At 36.1% G+C, this 20774-nt stretch overlaps 2 protein-coding genes across 2 annotated transcripts; one reads left to right on the forward strand and one right to left on the reverse strand.

Moving 5' to 3' along the window:
• Positions 1-1189: 1189 nt before the first annotated feature.
• Positions 1190-4876, reverse strand: LOC113506920 (transmembrane protein 62-like). The gene is made up of 5 exons (XM_026889771.1): positions 4551-4876; positions 4106-4355; positions 2517-3412; positions 1872-2443; positions 1190-1755 (listed from the first exon to the last, which is right to left on the reverse strand). The coding sequence occupies exons 1-5, from the start codon at positions 4752-4754 to the stop codon at positions 1722-1724; spliced, it is 1956 nt and encodes a 651-aa protein (XP_026745572.1). The 5' UTR covers positions 4755-4876; the 3' UTR covers positions 1190-1721.
• A 1108-nt stretch (positions 4877-5984) lies between these two features.
• Positions 5985-20754, forward strand: LOC113506917 (protein expanded-like). The gene is made up of 4 exons (XM_026889766.1): positions 5985-7120; positions 15144-15395; positions 15899-15978; positions 16086-20754. The coding sequence occupies exons 2-4, from the start codon at positions 15173-15175 to the stop codon at positions 19584-19586; spliced, it is 3804 nt and encodes a 1267-aa protein (XP_026745567.1). The 5' UTR covers positions 5985-7120; positions 15144-15172; the 3' UTR covers positions 19587-20754.
• The last annotated feature ends 20 nt before the right edge of the window (positions 20755-20774 follow it).

Raw genomic sequence — 20774 nt, forward strand, 5'->3', positions numbered from 1 at the left:
ACGTGTAAAAGGTAATTAAATTATTGTGACGATCGAAACGATGAAGTGTGCGGACTCAGTTTGTTTTTTTTAATTTAACACGTTTTGAATGATATCGTTAAAAATATCGAAAAATAAGTGCATGCATTTTATACATCGGCAACTTTGACATTCACAGCCTTAGGATCTAAGCAATAAAAGTAATTGTACATAGCATAGCTATTATTATTGTAATAGGTGAATGTGGTTACTTTGAATATAATTTTTATTTTTTATACTAAATGTTTTTATGTATTTTTGTCCTGTACCATGAAGCACCTTTTAATTTGTTTTGCAATAAAAATGTCTTTAAATATATCTATAAATTAATCATCAGTACATTTATTAGGGGCGTTGCTATTATTTTTAAAAATAAAGACTTAAAATTAGCTACAGTTATATTTACTTCTATTTGTGATAATTTGTCAGTCAAGTAAAATACTTAGTTTGCGTTGAAGTAAGTTTTAATTAATAATACGTATTTATTTTCAATTTACTAGCGTCAGTTATTTTATCATATACGTCTATTAGCACTAACTGTTTGAATTATAAATCGTTTAATACTTTAATTACTAAACCGCAAATTAAAATAGGTATAGGTAATGATCGTAGAAATGAACCTTAAATAAATATGACTGATATTCGTTGATGGATTAATGTAGAACTTATAACAAGAAAAATGTGGATATATCAATGCCGTAAGAGTACTATCTACAATAAAACGGCCAGAGGATCTTATTAGAATTAAAAACTAAAAATGTATTGGACATTAATGATATTTCTTTTTAATAAATGACGTCGGTTTGACTTTTTAGTCCAGTTTCGAGCGATTTGTGAGAGAAAAAATGTAAGTTACCCGGTGACTAGGATTGAGAAGTTGAAATATAAATACATAATCCTCTATAGTCAGGCGAATTATTGTTTAAATATTCATTTTAGATTCGTCACGAAATGCATACTGAATTTACTGATACGTACCTTGCATTTTTTTAATCTAGATTTTATGCTTGAGATGCTTTATACTATAGTATTGTATACTTTCTAACGAAGTGTGACGAGAAGGTATGTATGTGACCGTTGTCGTAATAAATGGATAAATATGAATTACAAGGACTAAATATGAGTTAATATGTGCCAGTGCTATCAACGATCAGTCCGACCATTTTATATAGCTACTTCCAAACGTAAGTTTTGGAAAAAAAACTTAAAAATAATAATTTAATTTGAAGTAAAGACAATAATATATTGGTTTTTGCCTCTCTTGGTACTTACAATAAATAGATACTACTAAATTGTAGAACTTTAAAAAGGGATATAAATGCGCTGAAAATACTAGCATTTCAAATTATTGTCTATCTTTTGATATCAAATTGAGTCATTCCTTTAACCAGACTAAGGTGTTGAAGCAACAGTCTCGTCAATAATCCAATAATCAATAATCTTCACATATCAATACTTAATTAACTTACTTGACATTGAAAATCTTTGGTGCCAACGACTTCTTTCGAAAAATATAATTATATAGACTAAGAAATAAGATTATTTGTTTATTTATATCAAGGTTCGTTTATATCGTCCTCAAAAGCCCAAGTCTACTTGGCCCACTCGGAAAGCGACTACTTTCAACTCATAATCATATCACATATCTAGGTGCTGTACAATTTGATCAAATGTATTTGCCCCCGTGTCGCCGCGTAACAATACTATGACGGCATGTCGTTCAGCTTTATTAAGTTTCTGGAAAGATAAAGAAACGAACATTATAGTCTTTTTTTAAATAGGAATACTTTTTTAATCGCGATAATTAAAAACAAGCAGTTATAAAGTACTCAAAGTAATAAAATGGTTATTACCTGCAATATTCTAGAGGCAAATTCAGTGTCTTATACCACAAAAGTATACTTAATGCAATACTCCACGTCCTTAGTGGTCCAAAAATAAAAGACATAGTTCCATATTCTAGCCAAAAGAAGTATGCCAATAACAACTGTATTGACAACAAAAACACAAATGGTAAATTCTTTATCAGTCGCCTTATTCCTTTCACGTTCTGCCCAAATAGACGATAATCTAAACAATGGGCTAATACAAATATCAAAGGTATTTGTACAAACATCAGCTGCACACTTCCATACATATATGTAAATGGTTCTGGCAGGAATGCGCCTTTTATCAATATTCCCCAAGCAAATATGGCTCCAATGTGGCCATCTATAAGCTCTCCAATGGCCCATGGACCAAACGGTAAATATACCGCATACAACACAATCGGATAAAATATTCGATCGATTTTACTCAATAACCAAATTCGTATCAATACATGTCGTCCAAATTTCCTTCGATATCTAGGTGGATATTTCTGTAATCTTAAAACGACTAACGGTAAAACGTTAACCAGTAGAAGTGTTCCGAAAATTGCCTGAAACTGTAAAAAAACAAAATGAATACAAGATGTTAGATACAATAATTGTATAAACAAAATAATATGTAGTCCTTACCACTACACCAGCATCCAACATAAGTAAAATTCTTGCTGTAATTTCGAAATTCATCAAACTTCCATCTAAAGTGAATGGGTGGTCTACATTAGTCTCTCTCCCCAACTCATCAGTGACTTTCACAAACATGTGATGTACACCTTTTGTAAACAAGTGAGGGAGCCAATTACAAACAAAAAGTGGAGGTTTTGTAAGCCTGCAGTTCATCCAACTAATTTGATCAAATGTTATTTCCACAGTTTTAACATCAACATCACTAAATGCTAGTATTCTTATGTGAGTTGATTCAGGAACTAAATGCAAAGGTTCTCTGCCAGGCATAATATACTTGGCATGCTTTGGGTTTGTGACTAGTACGAGAGGCCAAACATTATGTTTTTGATCAACAAATGAAAAGTGTCCATGGTCTATAGCAGCCAGCCTGTACATTCTGTTATCTTTCCAGTCTCCCAGCTCAAGTTCTAAATAACCTTTTTTCTGTTTAGTATACATTCTCGGGACAAGTCCACCCATGGAATGTAAGTGCCCACATACATAAACATGTGATCCATGACTACTACCAATAAGTTGACGCAAATCTAGCCAAGGGGATTCATTCTTCAGAGGTAATATGCATGAGGTGGGATAATGCCCAAACCAGACAATATGATCAGCTTTGGTTTCTGCTTCAATCTTTAGCTTTTGGATAATTTGTTGTTCTGTTGAGTCCAAGAGACCAATAAAATTGAATGGCCTTCTCAACCCGGGGTCTGGACAGGCATCAACACCCAAAAATGCAACTTTGATGCCATTATGATCTACAATATGCACATAGGATTTAGCATGGGTCTGTCCTTGTACTGAGTAGTTTCTAAAGTAATTCTCCTGAGCATTAATTGTCCTGATGTTAAAATTATCTGCAAATAAGTATATTATTCTATTGACAATAAGGTGTTACATTCAAGAACAAAATAAACAGCTCTTGAAGATTTGTAAGACATTCAAAGTAGATATTTGTTACCATAATATTTATCAACACACTATAACAAGATTACTTGCACATGATAAAAGCTATCAATAAAATTTATTTTAAGTGTTAAATATTGCATCATCTAAATTCAAATAAGTTTCATTGTTTATATGTCACTTGTTAACAATGATTTAATTAATACTCATTGCAACAATGAAACTCTTTGGTAAAAAACCTGCCAAAAGAATCACCTATGCACAGCATAAATTAGAAAACAGGTGATAGTATGTGGGACAGTTACCCGACCACAAAAAGGATTGCATCATACATGCTTTGTAGTTTTCTACGTCATGTTTTTCATTCTCTAAATTTACTTTTTAATTATGATGATTAAAATTTTGTGTTTAAATATATTTTTAATGATATAATGTATTATTTTGCTAATGTATTTATGAAATGTAGATGACAATCTTTGTTGATACCTTTGTTTTTGACCTGTTGTGTCAATTTACAAATATAGATATTCATAAAAGTGCATAACTATTGAAACAAAGGAAGAGAGTAACCTGCAATAAGGTTGTCAATGTAAGTCTATATGAGGTGGTCTATCAAAGATTTTTGTAACATGTGTATAGCTTACCATGATTTCCTCTTATGTCTAACCAGACAGCAGTATCAGTTACTCCTGACTCTTTTATAATGTTGTGATAGTAAACCCACTCAGTTTTCACTTGGGAACTACCCAGATTATCTTTAGCTTTAGCATCAGTCAGGTCCCCTGTAGCCAACACTACAGCAGGATTTATTGTCTTCACTGTGTTATCACAAAACTGTTGAAACTGAGAGATTCGACCAGGATCACGAAAAATACTGATATGTATATCTGAAATCTGATTTTGGCAATATTTGTTTATACATATAATTTTCTAAGTCATATTAATTAACAATACAGTAGCGCACAAAGTACCGGCATTATTCATGATAACAATAATAGTCTATTCGCAGTCGCCTTTGTCTTGAAAACTGCGTCACAACAAATGATCAGGCTTTATCACGCAAACAATAATAAATTAATTTGTGCTTACCTGGAGAAACCAAATAACGTTCTTAGTAGTATCTGTGATTTTGACATACTTTTCACCTAAATATTTAGTAAAATTTATTCCTTCATTTTCATTTTCAATATAGAAATTATGATCCGTAGCAATAATGTTCAATAAATTTGCCATAAATATAGACACCAACAACAATACACACAAAACCCATATAGTACTTTTGGAAAGAATCATTTCACTGTTTAATATACTTTTAATTTGAGTCACAAAACTTGAAAGAATTTACCGTTTATTAAATAATCACCAAAATTATCTGCGACAATCAACAAGAAAAGTTCGATCTGACACTTCGAGTGACAATGACAGAAATCACAAATGACAGCAGTTCTGATAAGTCTTTTTAGTGATGCCCAGTTAAACTTATTATCGATAATTTTATTTTAATATTAGAAGATATAAGATGGATATAGATATAATTCTTATTTAAATAATATTGAACTAAAAAATAACAACGAAAACCATTCAAAACGCAAATCAAAATAAATACTGCATAGTAATAAGCACTTAAATAACGCAGTAGATACTGCTAAAAACATATTCATTCTGACTTACAGTGTGATAATATGGGGATTATTTGTGAATTCTGATGTTCTTTCTTATAACGTGACATGGCCGCGATTTGAAGCTGCAACCTTTGTCTTGGCAGTCCAACTTGAATTTTGTTTTTCTTTCTAATTATTTTAACTAAAGTGTGATGATAATAAAAGAAATGTATTGCTGTTCGTTAGTCTCGCTAAAACTAGAGAATGGCTGAACCGTTTTGGCTTATTTTAGTCCTGATATAATCGCAAAAGTTCAGTGAAGGTTTAAACGGTGATAAAATTGCAAGAAGTAAAAGAAAAAAGTTTTTTCCGATTTTTATTTTCTGTTGTTTTTTACTGTCGATATCTATCAAATCGATACGTAAACATCTCTAAAAGTTGACATTACAAACTTCACTTATTGTCTATGTATAGATCTCGGGTTTTGAGGTTCGAGCTACAGTCATAGACAATATACGATAAACTATTGTAATGTTGATAAATTTTGTCCCATTAACTAAGAATTCTTTCCTTACGTATTTGCTTACAACAAGCAAATGAAATAAAATAGCAATTATTCTTCCCGTTCCCAAACTAGTGCCATAAATTTACTTTTTAGTAAAAAAAGATAGTGACCAGCTTATCCGACAAAACATTATCGTCTTTTATTAAATAAGTAAGTAGATGTTTTGCGTTATATAAAAGTATATTATGGCTTTTCTGTCTACCTAGTGACAGCATTTTGTCTTTACTGCCATGCAAATTACATAGGTACTCATCTCAAACTTCTATCTCTGGCAGAGAAAGGTAAGGAGATAGTTTCATGCTTTTTCGCCGTCGATGCATTTATTAAGAAATTGCCTGTTTTTTTTGGCGAGGTCAAGTTGATTCAGTCCATCATTATATAAGAATGCGGCACTAGTTCATCAGCAATCGGCCATACTCAGTACCTACGATTTATAACTATCTCGTATAGTTGCTTAGAGTATGGCCATATGGTCTACCTGTTTGACAAGTCTATATAAATTGGAGTAAATTAACATCTAGCTAGGTTTGTGAAAATAGATACCTACATAAATAATGACGCACAGCATGACATGACGCTATGATTGTAAATGAAACTACTAAACTTGATGTAAACTGTTCTAATGTGTGTTGATAGTAAAACGTAGGTGCACGTCTTCTCCTGGAATTTGTTTATATTTACAGAGCTATACAATTTTATTTATACATAAAGTACTGCCATAATTAGGACTATATTGTGCCAGCCTAATTTAGGACTATAATAATCATGCAAATAGTGCCTAGGTTGAGTAAGAAGGTATAAAGTAGACCGCATATTCAGTAATTAACTAAGTACTGTATACCAACCTTATGAATTAATTTTAAGAGATTGGGAAAAAAATGGAATTTCTTGTGTGACCTAGTATACCTACTACCCGCTTAAACAATTAAGATCCATATTCCATTCATTACAAAAAGAATACCTTAAACTTAACATTTTAGCAGTGTGAGCGCTCTAGAGCCCCAGATGTCGACTTAACTGTAAGCTAAACAAAAGATTAGAGGTGCTCATAGGCAGGTCGCTGGGGCCGCGGCCTCAAAGTGTTTGGAAATTCTATTTATTTTAATGGGCAGAGGTTGACCGCGCGCATTCCGTCCGCACGGCGATGCCGCGCCGGCGAGTCGCGTCTGCAGCGTACCCACACGGAGGCTCCAGCCTACAGCGGGCCTCGGCCGGTACCCGCGCGCCACTAACGTGCCGCATTCCACCGAGCCGAAGTCGCGGCGCGCCCCGCGCGTGCCTTCGCCTGTGCCTTCGCCGCCGACCCACGCGCCCACTTCGCTTCAGTCAGTCGTACTAGCGCGCCCATGGACTTAGTGCGCCTCGACGTTATTCGTCGCGCCTTATAGCTCACAACATCGCGCGACTTGTAGTGAAGTGAAGTGCCAATGGATGCGGTTAACCAAGGAATATAGTGTCTTTACGTGCAGCTGCATTGGATTTGTCTATTCATGGTGAGTGAGGTGGACCCAGACGGCGCCACGGACAGCCGCAGTGGATGCGCGCGCTTTCACGATGCGGCCACTTTCATTTCATACGCATAGCTCGAATTCCGCGCGCCCGCGCCGACCGCGCCGCGGCCGCTGACCCTGCGCTCACGCGCCCTTCCTCGACACCACCACCGCAGCAATACCAGCCATGCTCAATGTGCCAAGTGGTCAATGTAGCCGGATAACGTTAATCATATATTATTACACGCAAACAGACGTCAGAACATAGTATGTTGTACAAAACTCTTGTAGGAAGTCGACTATCAAACCAATTCAAGTGTTGTAAAACATACATGTACACAGCTAGACGACTGTTGACTACTTAATTAGAATATCTAGTTACATCAGGAAACAAGTACCCTATCTAATAAGCTAGTGTTTCACATAAACCTTAGAAACACTTATTGACATAACAGATCCACATTATTTTCCTACATTGGTAGTAACTACTTGATTGATACAAGTACAAAGGTGCTAGGTACGAATAAAACTATAGATAGCTGTAGCTTCATCAACATACCATTCTTAATTATCTGCAACATTCACAAGAAGTAATCCCGGTTGTGTTTTTTGCCGGAAACAACAATCAAGTGTAACTCAGTGAATAGATATTCCAAACGCACGGTATACATTCATTTCTTGCACGTAATATCATTGGCATCTCGTAGGTATATTGCGGCCAAGCATTCGCATACCACTTGCATAATTTACATAGGTTATCGAAGATAGAGATTTTGAAATACGTGAACCTCATAACATTAGCACCAGTTATACGCAGCGCATACTTATAACTAAACTAAATAATACACAATAATACGAATACTATTGAGTATGGAGCAATGAGCAAGTATTGTAACACATATCTAGTATTCATGAAGTGTTGATATTAAATGTCCTTTAGTTAGTAGTTCCAAAAAGTTTTGCAGGTAGCTCTTAGCTACCTGCAAAACTTGTCCGAAAAACAAACGGGATTATGTATAGTTCATCGCGTCACGGTCTACTTGTAATGAACAAACATCCTGCGTGACTCAGAAGGATAAATTTTAAAGGTCAGTTGTTTAGAACCACTTCATCATTACCGAATATGAGGTAGGCGGATACGTGCTTATAATAATTAATTTGATAACATTTTATGGATATCCGAAACGAATTTAAGACACAAGTTAAAACGTGTTTTCCTAAATTAAATTGAATGCGAAAAATAATCCTAATAATATTTAGAAATTGCTTAAGACGAAAATCATAAGTATTGATTACCGTGTTATACCGATACCATAGAGACAGAAATATATATTATGTAGTAGAGGCATATTTACCTACAGCAAGTTTTGTGAAGAGATTAAGATTTGAATTCTAAATAAAGGCTAACTAGGTAGGTTACTTAATCTGTACATCAATGCCCTTAACATACACGTCTATTTTTAAACCACGGAATTATTATAAATGATCTTCGGATCTCAAATGAATTGCATTATGTAATGTACGGGTATCGAATAACCAATAAAATTACTCCATAAATCATAACAAGGCCCCAATTCTGCTATTTACTATGGCCGATGAATGAATGAAAATTGGCTTAAAGTGACACTTTTCGTATTCTCTTAAGCATTTTGCCAATACAATTATTGTGTATATGGGTGAGTGTTCCGCCTCGTACTGAATTCCAAATATTGTGTTGGCAAAATGCTCAAGAAAATAGGAATAATTTAAAATTTCATCCAATTGCCATCCATTCATCGGCCATTGTAAGTAGCAGAATTAGGGCCCAGACCTTTTTTATTGACGCTGGTGATAAATACCAAATACGATTCAAGGAGATCTAAGGCATAGGATAGGGTTCTCTAAGGAAAAAATGTAAATAGATATTTTATACACGAATTGCACGTATGAAAAGGACTTTAGATCGAGTGATCGATCAATATCGGATGAGTTTATATTTACCTATGTTTAGAAACCTACGCTGAAAAGATGCTTACGAAGCAGAAGAAGTAGCTCTTCTGTTATGCCGAAATTGAATCATAAACTGTTAAAACTTTTGACTATTTTTGCTTAACTTTTAAAAAAGAGGTTCTATGTTCCAATGAGACTTTTTTCTATTCTAAAATAAGATAAAGTTGTTTTCCGTAATTTCCTCTATCTTTAACATTTTTTTATCTTATTTGATAATTTAACATTAGATTACTACTTGACTAAACTGACGCACAAAACCAACTATTAAATAGCATCGATTTTATGTGGTTTCCACGTCACTGCATCTTGACGTTCATGTTCTGAAATATGCGAGAATAAAATGTTATAGCTTAATTACTTTAGTTGGCGGTCTAACTCATTACTACATTACTGCAGTGATTGATAAACTTGATGATTCATTAGCTCGTAATAAACGACTAACACTGCGACCGCATTCCTCTGATAGCAGAACGAATAGGTAAATAAAGTAAATTTAACCAATGACAAAGCGTACTTAAAATTTTATGGCATGTTTTGTCGGCTCTTAAACGCGAACACGTATTTGAAAATTGTTTAGTGTTAGAATATTTGAGAAAAATTATGTTGCAAGCATTACGTAGCGTAGGGAAAATGTTTATAATAATAATAATAATAATAATATCTTTATTTCGAACCAGAGTCCATATTTAGAAATACAATTTAAATACTGTTAAGGAACACATTAACTCACTTAACGCTAAAAACAAGAATCGACGGTTTTTGTATAGCCATCCAGTGCCTCATGATATCATTATTTATGTCCTGAGATACAACGGCCAGAAAACTGTTAGCGCCATCCCTCACCCGCCGCAATAGGGATGCAATTCTTTTTCGCCTTATGGCAAAAAAGTCGTCTATACGAGCCTCTGCGAACATCCCCGAAGCGCTGCAGAAGCGAGGTAGACCCAACAGCATCCTGTATCCGTTATTATACTGGACCCGTAAGGCACTGTAGGCCTTCTGCGTATACTTGACCCATAGGCTGCACGTGTAAAAAGATTGACAGTACGCTTTGAATAGCGTGTTTTTAATTGGTTTTGAACAACGTGCAAACCTACGAGCCAGCATATTGCATCGAACCGACAGTGCCCTACGTTCCCTCTCCAGATCCATATCATCACTCAGACTATCTACGACCCAGTGACCCAAGTACTTAAATTGTTTGACCCATGTTAGTGGTGATCCATTAAGTAGGACTGGTGGAACGTCATAACTTTTAGTGCCCGCTTTAAAAAGCATTAATTCACTTTTTTTAATATTGTACTTGAGCCCATGAGCCGCCGCATATGCTTCACAAATTCGAATCAATTTGTTCAATGCACTGATCGAAGGACTCAGCAAAACCATGTTTATTTACTGATCCTGACCTATAAAGCAGACCATTTAGCAACTTGAGCTAAAACTAGGAAGGTGAAACTGGATATCTAATTTACAATTAAGTGTATTTTAATTTCACATCGCGTAGTTCGAGAAAAATGTGCAGACACCTATAGCTCAGCTAAAATTTAAACTTTTAATACTTATCGCTTAATGTGTCCATATCTGAAATTTTAAACCGAACGTTACTCGGGATTCCTATAAGAAATCGATCTTTAATGTTTTTACAAAAATATTCTTGCAATACTAAAAAAATCGAAGTAGAATTTTCATTTTATCACATTATCAAAAAGTAAGGAAGAAAAGTATTTAATGTATGAAAGTGGGGGCTAGCAACATCAATTGCTAGTAAACACCGCACTGGTAACTGACGTCACACTACATTTTATTTCACTCTATCCCATTCATTTGTTGTTTACTAGAAGAGTTAAAATACGTACCCAATATATTTATTTACTCTGTTCGAAGGACTTATCTAGTTCTTTATTGTCATTGTCAGTTGCAAAACACAACTAAAAATAATTTTTGCTTGTCCATATACATATACATAGCCTAACACTCACGCAACTAAGTGCTTACGTAGTATACGTACATTACGTACTTTTAAACACCTATTGTGTCCATTTGTTTGACAATACGAGCATTGGAACGCTCACATTATTACGTATTAAGTCAGATGCAGTGATAGCCGGCACTCTATTGACCGTGACTCTTATACTAATGCAAGATGTAATGAATATCGCATTACACAGTTAAGCAGGTACCTGGATACTTAGTTTATACTTTAAAATCAGACTAAGTATTCAATAAGATAGTCTTTATAGCACTATCTCACATAGAGCTGCTTTAACAAACAGGATTCAAAACAATCCAACTAACTTTGGTTGAAAAAGCATAGCTGTTTAACGTGCTGATGTGCATATCTTATTTATAGTGATAATATCACTATAAATAACGATTAAACTTTACCCAAAACGTCAAAACTTGCCAATTTGCGCATCTTTTACTTGTTTCAAGTTAGCTAATAAGAAGTCAGTTTAGATTTTTAGGAATTAGAAGCTAAGCATTTCTATCAATGCTTGATTTTCAGAGATCAGTTCCCTCGGAAATTTCCAAATAAAGAAGCTTCTCCACTTTTCCGTATCTGTCGTAAAGTATCCACAAAATTGTAAAACAACAACGGTTGTCACATTTCCAGTGGCAAAGAGCCAGTAACGTAAGGAATTTAAAGACAATGCGGCGACGGAGTACGATATACATAATAGACAAAGGATAGACGAGGCAAAGGCGTATGAGAGAAACCTTGATCTTCAACCATGTAATCTATGATAATGGTTCTTCTGCAGTCTTGTGACTAGTGCAGTGCTATCTATGTTATGTTATGCATACAAGGTGTAGATTAAGAAAAGACGAAATCATTCGTTACTTTTTACCTAAGCATCGATACTAGCTTAATAGAGAGTCGTTTTCTTTAAGCAAACTGCGGGAAAATACTTTAAGGGTCGAGTTGCTGACGTTAATCGTCTTTGAATGTAGCTAACAACGTGCCAGATCTTCCAATGATGAACTTAGATTGGATTTTTTACTTATTGTCTTGATATAATTTGTTATTGACGTCCGTTCTTGACGTCATCCGTAATGGGATATTAAACAATCAGCTCTATCTCAATATTCAAGTTATAACTATGGTGATCAGCACATTAGGACTACATTCCAAGGATTTAGGACCTTTTTATTTTCCAGATACTTAAGTTTCCCTTAGGCCTCATTTTAGACTTAATGAGACTCTCTTTAGAATTTCTATTATGTATTTAAGCAGGACGAAATATAGAATTTGTAGTTTACCTATTTGCTGTAACGCATCCACCAGTACAATTTTTGAGATCTTCAAGATACTGTAGCGTCCGATGTAGGCGCCATAAATTGATGGAAAATCCTATAATTAGCCCGAGTTTATGAGGACTAAGTACAAGTCAATAGAATTCGATTTAAGTCAGTACTGAAATAAACGGTTTCTGGTAATATAAACGCTGCTACTACAATATCGATTATTTTCAAGGTAAATAAAATTAATTACCATAAATTAAGTAAAATAAACTGGCCGCGCTATTTTAAATACCTACTCGATTTATAGGCCGGCATGGTAATGATTCAGAGGTAACAAATAGATGACCCTGTTTAGGAGACCATCGGTTCGTTATTGTCCTTATTTTGTGAGTGTCAAAATTGGTAGCGAGATGTCGAAAAGTGGAGGCAACGACGGCCTTAGGTATGCGAGGACGCAAGATGCGGCTGGCGTAAGGGGAGGGGCGCTCGGCATCTGAAGGTCGTCCGCATTCCTCGCGTCGCCGTCCGCTGCTACCGCGCTTACGTAGCGCCCCCGCCCCGCCGCGCCGCGCCCGCAGCCGCCTGCGCCGACCGGTCTGCCCCCGCCCCGCTGCGCCTGACCGCCATCACAAACTATCGCGCATTTACTAAAACAAAAAACATGTTCTTATGGCTATCAAGAGCTGAAGAGCCGCAGAGGTACCGGATGGGATGAAATTTATTCGCGTCTAGTTTTTTTACGTGATCTGGTGGTTCTACATTCCAATAAGCGTTTTAAAATTATGTACCTACGGGCGGAAAGTTACCTACTATTTGCTAGAGTAAAATATAAGACTGAGTATCGCAAGTAGCACATGGCTTTACTTTGTGACTGTCTCGAGCAATAAAAGTATAAAACGTTAATGAAAGTTCAACCTCAGTCCTAAAACGGAATAAGTTATTGGTGAACTCATGCACTTACTCAATAATAATATAATAACAATAACATTTACCATCAGATAGTCGTGTTTACGCGGTCTTACACAATTTATTTTGTAGTTATCGTTTTGTAGCAAGTTCGCACTGCAGCGTTGATTCGATTACATTAAACCGGAGTCACTAACTCTTGGCCCACATAAATAAAAGTTTAAATGACATTCCACCACACAACTGGGTTCTGTAGTCGTTGTCAGAAGATGGCAAAACTGTAAAACGAATTATATAAATCTAATACCGTATTATTGAATTTACTTTCATGAGGTCCCAAATTAGGGACATCCCGATAAATACGCGTGAGTAAACCGATATTATAAAAATAATTTAATAAATTTCATCATTTTATGTCCCAATCTTTGAAACTTTATTAATTAAAAGACATGGAGAGTTATTACTCGAAAAAGTGAGCTGATTAAGTGTTTCCCGACAATTGCCTACATTAATATAAGTTAGAGCTATAATACTTTTGAGAAATTACAAAGAAAACTTTCGTTCCATACGTGTAAATAAATACCAAAATGAAGCTGCTAAGGTCTTCTCCATTAAATAACATTTTTAGATTTTTCATAACAGAGTATCCATGTTCATCCTTTCTTTATTTTACATAGTAAATGATAATCGTACCATTTCATAGAAAATTGTCACATACGTGATGATAACCAACTATTAGTATCATAGCTGAACAAGAAATTCTCTAAACACCGTTAACATTGGAAACGCCGAGTGTCTTTTGTTATGTTCACAATGTCATGGACTTGATGTGCGGAAGTAAAAGTAAACAATTAAGCAATGACTCATGGGACCTAGGTTTCGTATCGTAAAAGCTAATTACGATGTTAGAACACTTATTTCGAATTCAATGAAAAGTCAAAGAGTGTAACGTTTGGGATGAACTTATAATGAACTAAGCTACATCAAAGCATGCAGGATAGGAGATTAAAAAAGATGCAGCTATAAATGTACCGTAATAACCAAATAACAAATGGGAATTTTATGTCTTTTCATATTCCACATTCACCAGATTCAATCAAACATTTGAACATAAGGGTAATTATGGGACGTCTGTACAGTCAGAACTTTGATAACCGAGAGTCTGTTTGTCTTGTGAACTGTGATATTCAATAACAGTCAACCTCTGAACCTCCACCATTTATTTTGTTAAGCATCAAATTACATCGTACACAAACAAAATGCCAGCCAGCGTAAGGCCCATTCTTAGAAAAGCGTAGTAGTGTAGTACTGAGAGTTGATACAGTATCTGCATTGATTTATTATATGTAAGTAGTGCTGGCGCGTCAAAACTTTAAAACTATAATAACTCTACATTTACAAGTAACTTGAACAATGGGCATCACAAAAACGTCAGGTAACTACCGCCCTGGCAAAATGGTGATCGTGTACGAAAAAAAGTAATGGAATGCACAGCTGGCGGAGATCCGACATTCCTTTGCCGTTTAGGCTTCTGTGAATAGGATTCTTTATGTCTCAAAATAATAATGAATGTATTTTGGATGGTCTAGATCAAAATCTAAGTCTAATTAAATTCTCATCTAGGTTAAAAACGTATTGCAACCAGTTTTTCGCCAAAACAATATTTTGGGTAAAACCAAGACTTAATAGAGCTTATTAACAGTCTTAACGCTTCATGAAAACAAAACAGAAAAACTCTTTTATGTATGTAATCTTAGAAATATATCTTAGAAGAATTTCGTACATCAACTAAAAGATAAAAAATCTCTAGGTAATTTTTGTATATTCAAAAGTTCCTGCCATGTTTATACATCAGAGTATAATGGTTATGATGTATTGTTTGTTCCAGAGCGAGTAACAGTGGTCTCGAGATGCGACATGCGTGCTCTGTGTTCGGTTCGCGGGCCGTTGGGCGGAGACACGCGCGCGCTCGGCGCGGGCGCGCGGTTTCTGTCCCTGCGCATGCCCGGCCAGCCCCAACCTCTCCACTTCGTTGTAGAAGCCAAAGCAAGAGTCAAAGAATTGAAGTCTTTGGCCAACGCCCACGCACAACTACAAGGCATGACCGATACGGAACTGTTTGGTTTAGCAATCTTGCAAAGTAAGTACCTATATTTAGTTATATTTTCGCTATAAACCTTACACATAGTGCCGCACCTGACTAAAGTTCTAAGTGATCGCGCAGTGATTTCACAAAACAATATTATTATGTATTCATGGCGTCACGCATTCCACTCCGTAAGCATTCTGTCTAACTATGCAAACAAACGCTGTTGGGTAATCAATGTTCTATATATGTAGCAATGTCACAATGTATAGTATTGTACCTATATTGTATACCCCAACACACAAATAGCTAGGCACGGCTTGATGCTCCGACTTAGTACTTACATAATATAGAACCGAGTATTATACATTCAACCCATCAACACATATTCAATATTTTCACAAGGATTATCATGTGAATGAAAACAACACGAAATGAAATTCATTGAACAATATTTTACCTATGAGATACTTGTTAGAGTTAGTAGCTTCTGTTTTTTTTTGAACCTGTATATTGTTATAGAATTTTACTAAATATTTTTTCTTTTTTCTTTTCAGATGGAGAATATTTGTTTGTTGACTTAGAAAGCAAACTATCTAAATATGCGCCAAAGAGCTGGAGATCATCCCACACCCATGTAAGTTCTTTAATGTTGGAAAATTATCCAGAAATTTCATTCTTGTAATCTTAGTGAATAAATGTAGTTTTACAATGAGTTTTTAACTTTGACTTTGATTGTTGAAGGGTTTGGACGCGAACGGGAAGCCGCTCCTTGAATTGCACCTGGTCGTGCAGTTTCACGTGGAGAGTCCACTGCTCCTGCACGATGAAATCGGCCGCCACCTCTACTTCTTACAACTGCGGCAAAATGTGCGAACACGGGATGCCTTACCAGCTGAAGTCCTCTTACTGCTCACCGGGTTAGCTTTACAAGCAGAATACGGTGATGCAGACACGTTTGAAGATAGAGACTACTTCAAAGTAGAAGACTATGCACCGGCATCGCTTACCGGAGATTGGGTGGCGGCTGCAATGCGCGCCTGCCATCGGGAACACCGAGGCCTTACTAAATCTGACGCAGAAACTAGATTCATACGAGAAGTTTGTCTACTCCCTGACACAATAAACTCGCATAGATATCGCCTAAAACAGTCGAAATCAGAACCTGAACCAGGTACGGTGTGGCTTCTTGTCACAGCAAAAGGTATAAAGATATTACCTGATAACGGACAACTGTCAAATTTTATATGGAGCGCGATTGGCAAATTGAGTTTTGATAGAAAGAAGTTCGAGATCAGAACCGAAGAAGGAAAATTGACATTATTTTCTTCAAGTGAAGAAAAGTGTAAATACCTTTTCGCGCTGTGCAAAGAAACCCATCAATTCTCTATGAAGATAGCCCCAAAATTCAATGAAATCTTGAGAAAGGAAGAAGAGGAGCGTAAAATTTGTTTTGGTTACTCGAAATCGTTAAATGTCCAGTCGAATCAAAACAAGAGTGAACAAAGAATATCAGTTATATCATCTACAAGCTCCAATACAACATCAGGGATTGTAAGTGACAGAGTTCAATCTGAAGATGAATTAGAAATTATGATAGATTCTCCTCCAGCTCCTTCAACTGAAAGTTTAGCTTTTGCTCATTTACTAGACAGTTCGAATTCTTACTTCATAAGGAATATACCTCAAGATAATCAACCACTGAGCAAAACGTCCTCATTGCAACTACAAAAATCTAAAATCCGTGTAAAGAAGACTAAAGACGATTGCGAGAATGTTAGCAGAAATGATATAACATTACCAGAACCACATTCCGTAAACCAGTTGGAAGAAACGACTTCTTTACCTGATCAAAGTATTAGCGAAACTTTAACCGATAGTCCGAGGTCTAATAAACTGAAATGCACGGGATCACAATGCTCATCATCGTGTAGTACTGTCATAATGGCCAGAGCGGGTCTAAGTACACTAAGCAGGACGTCCAACGCAAGTAGTTTAGAGCTAGGATATAGCCACACTGCTCAAAATTCTATGTTAAGTGATAACAGTACTGTTGGTATTGATATAGAATATTCGCAAGATACAGCGTCCGCTTTATATGATGGGTTAGGTCAACCAGTCACCGTAGCGGCTTCGAGTGAAACCAGCGGAGTCTATACCATGAGTAGCTCCGAATTAACAGCGCGATCGAAAATGGGCACTTTATCAGAAACTAGTAGAACAGAATATGATGGATCACATTATGACAGCTACCAGCCATCGAAAGAAAATGATCTGGCAGACTTCGATAGTGTTTCGTCAATACTAAAGAACAAATCGGAGAGAACTAGTCACACAACCGGCACACAAAGATTAAAGTCATCTCAACCGAGTTCAGACTGCGTAGATGGAGCAGCTAAGTTCCCGAAAACCGAACAACATAATAAGGAAAATGTATTTAGAGAAAGAACAAACTCAAATGTTAGTGCAATCTCATTTCACGGAGACGGTAGCGACCCGACCGATAAGAAACATAATTTACTAACTGCGAGTGAACTTAGTGATCTGATAGTGGGAAGAGGAGTCTATCCGAAAAGTCAATCAGTAAGCGACACTCTCGATTCTGTTTCAGACTATGTCAGGTTGCCTATTCCATTTTCGGGTGACAGCTACCTGCAGGGCCATGAAGATACTGCTCCTTCAGACGATCATTATCCAAACAACTCATTTTTTGATCGGCCTCCAACGCCTCCGACCCGAATTGACAGTCGCAAATTACTAAACTTATCTCTTCCAAACATATTTGATATAAATGGAGATACGCCAGTCAGACCTCCGTTTCCGGATAAGCCACCGCCGCCCTACGAGTATAACCATCAAACTGTTGCGCCTACTGCTCCTACACCTGCAAAAGCTCCTCCAGCCTATCCTGGCTCAACAGCTTCGGTCAGATCTTTAAAGCAACTAGGCGAGAAGGAAGAAGTTGCAGCCCGAGTCGTAACATCTAAACCTATGATAACAATTTTAAAAGCTGAAGCTGGCGAAGTTAACGCTTCAAGTGAAAGAACGTTTGCCAGCCCCATGGTCCTGGAACACAAATTCCAAAAGTTTAAGCGACACCAAGCCTCTAGTCGTCGGGCTGAGAGGTCCAAATTAGCGCAGGGAATAAATAACAATCTGTCGCCCTCTAGAGAAATGGCTCATGGAGTGGACTCTAATGTGCTAGTAGCCATGATGAAGTTGGCTCCTCCTCCACCACTAGCGCGTCGCGCCCGACTACCGCCGCCGCCGCCAGCCGCGAGGCTGCCGCCGCCACCCCCGCCACACAATCCCATGTTCCAACAACAACTCTACAGCGACGTGGACTACGTTTACTATCCCTTACAAGATCCAGCCGTATCACAACAAAATTACCTAGACCATAAATTGACTGAAGTTCGCGTATCAAATATGCACAAAAATGGCCTGCAGTACAGAAGCACACCGTACCTATCTACTTCCATGTCTGCATCGTCCATGTATGGATCGATCCAAAATCTCTCGGATTCTTACGTCCAGTTACCTGGAACGCGAACGAGTTGGTACTCGCTAACGAGCAGAACGTCGCTGAGCAACCATTCCATAAATCTTGAACGGCCGCAACTATCTGCGCGGGTACCGGACGTTTCGCATTTCGTGCGGACGAAATCAGACGAGAATGTGTTGAATGCCAAGGATCCGCCGCCCGTTAAAATGAGACGGATGCCTCCGCCTCCCCCGCCGCCTTATGAATACAAGAAGAAACTTGTTAATTACTCAAGGGAAGTAAAACCTCCGCCAACTACGTCGAATGTTAACAGTGATGTGTGTGTAAACAAAGTGAAAGACTCTAATTGTGATTTAGACATAAAAACTCTTCGTGAGAAAAGTAAAAATCTTGATCTGCCTCTCATAGCAGCCCTATGTAACGACCGATCGTTACTTAAACAAACAAAAGCTTTTGGTGCTCCAAAGTTAACTAGACAGACAGGTAGTGACTGTGAAAGTGAACGGAAGTGTTTAAAGTCTGTTCCGAACGCCACCGATAACTTAGATAATAAGAATAAACAAGAATGTAATGCTAAGAGGGTAATGACAGGGTCTCAGAAAAAAGTTATGATACGAAACCCCACAGATAAACTTCCAGCATTGCCGGTTACTGAAAGTCATACACCGCGAGCAATGTCGAATACGTATGTCATGCATCCAACAGTAGCTAAAGTAAAAAAATCTCAACCGAGCTCATGACATTATGATAAATAAACCTACTACTTGTGGATCCTTCCAGTGCTATGATCTTTCATCCACCGATTTAAAGACTGAGCTTAATGCCCCCAGAACTTAAGATTGGAACCACATTTGCATCGATGTTCTATTGCATTTAAATTAAGTCAAAATATTTAAACAAAAAATACTGCTGTTAATTTTACGTGACATTTACAAACAGAGGTACACATGTGGATCCTAATTAAGACTATTACTTTAAATACAATTAAATATGTTAATATTTATAAATACCTATACTATTATACACTTTTTTCCATGATTACCTACAAAATGTGTAAACAAATTTTAACTACCTTCATACGAATTTTATGATTTTTAAATATTGGATCAACACATACCTGTATTATATGAGTAACATCTGTTATTTAATATATATCGACGTAACGTGGCATGTTTTTAATTTTTTGATATAAATTTTCGACATAAGTATTAAACTTATTATACAAGTATTAGGTAACTATTTTATAATGTCAGAGTCAATAACTTTGTGGTTGTTAAAATAATCTTTCAAATTTTGAATTGCTCAATAGTTTAACATAGTATAATTCCTATAATTATTTATAGACAATATAAAAATCGTCATGTAATACCAAAGTAATTTGGCGAATAAAACAAGAATAACTGTTGCCAAATATCAACAACAATTTTGTACTAAATTACCGATATTGCTGGTATTTAATTAATTAAAGGTAGTTGAAGACTACAAATCAACCATGAATCATTCCATATAAGGGTGTGTTGGAAGTTCCAGATATAAACAAATAATGTGATATAAAATGTGCCTTTCCAACTGTATTAATATTGTTAATTAACAAAAGAATTCAAAAGAAATAGTTGATATAATTTAAAACACGACATCCATTTTCATGGATCCATTACTAATATGAATAAACGCATAATTTCATTCTTGTATGTTTGTGTAAAATATACGTTCCGAATTCACTATAAAATAGTGAATTATTGTAAGAAAATATTACTTGTGTTATGAAATACTCGCTGTTTGATATATTACCTGTTAAAAATATGTGTATCAGAAATCATTGCTTGTTGTAATCATAGTAAATGAAAGTGTAATAATTTCAACAACTATTTATTTACTTTAAAATCATAATGTGTACATAATAATAAATATACTAAGTACATAATATT

This window comes from Trichoplusia ni, unplaced genomic scaffold (genome assembly GCF_003590095.1).
Source record: "Trichoplusia ni isolate ovarian cell line Hi5 unplaced genomic scaffold, tn1 tig00000131, whole genome shotgun sequence".
Lineage (NCBI taxonomy): Eukaryota > Metazoa > Arthropoda > Insecta > Lepidoptera > Noctuidae > Trichoplusia > Trichoplusia ni.

Coding starts and splice junctions, on each gene's coding strand:
- LOC113506920 (XM_026889771.1), bottom strand. CDS start 4,754: ATGATTCTTTCCAAAAGTACTATATGGGTTTTGTGTGTATTGTTGTTG. Junction 3,413..4,105: donor AGACATAAGAGGAAATCATG/GTAAGCTATACA, acceptor ACTTATTTGCAG/ATAATTTTAACATCAGGACA. Junction 1,756..1,871: donor TTGCCTCTAGAATATTGCAG/GTAATAACCATT, acceptor TTATCTTTCCAG/AAACTTAATAAAGCTGAACG.
- LOC113506917 (XM_026889766.1), top strand. CDS start 15,173: ATGCGTGCTCTGTGTTCGGTTCGCGGGCCGTTGGGCGGAGACACGCGC. Junction 15,396..15,898: donor TGGTTTAGCAATCTTGCAAA/GTAAGTACCTAT, acceptor TTTTCTTTTCAG/ATGGAGAATATTTGTTTGTT. Junction 15,979..16,085: donor GGAGATCATCCCACACCCAT/GTAAGTTCTTTA, acceptor TGATTGTTGAAG/GGTTTGGACGCGAACGGGAA.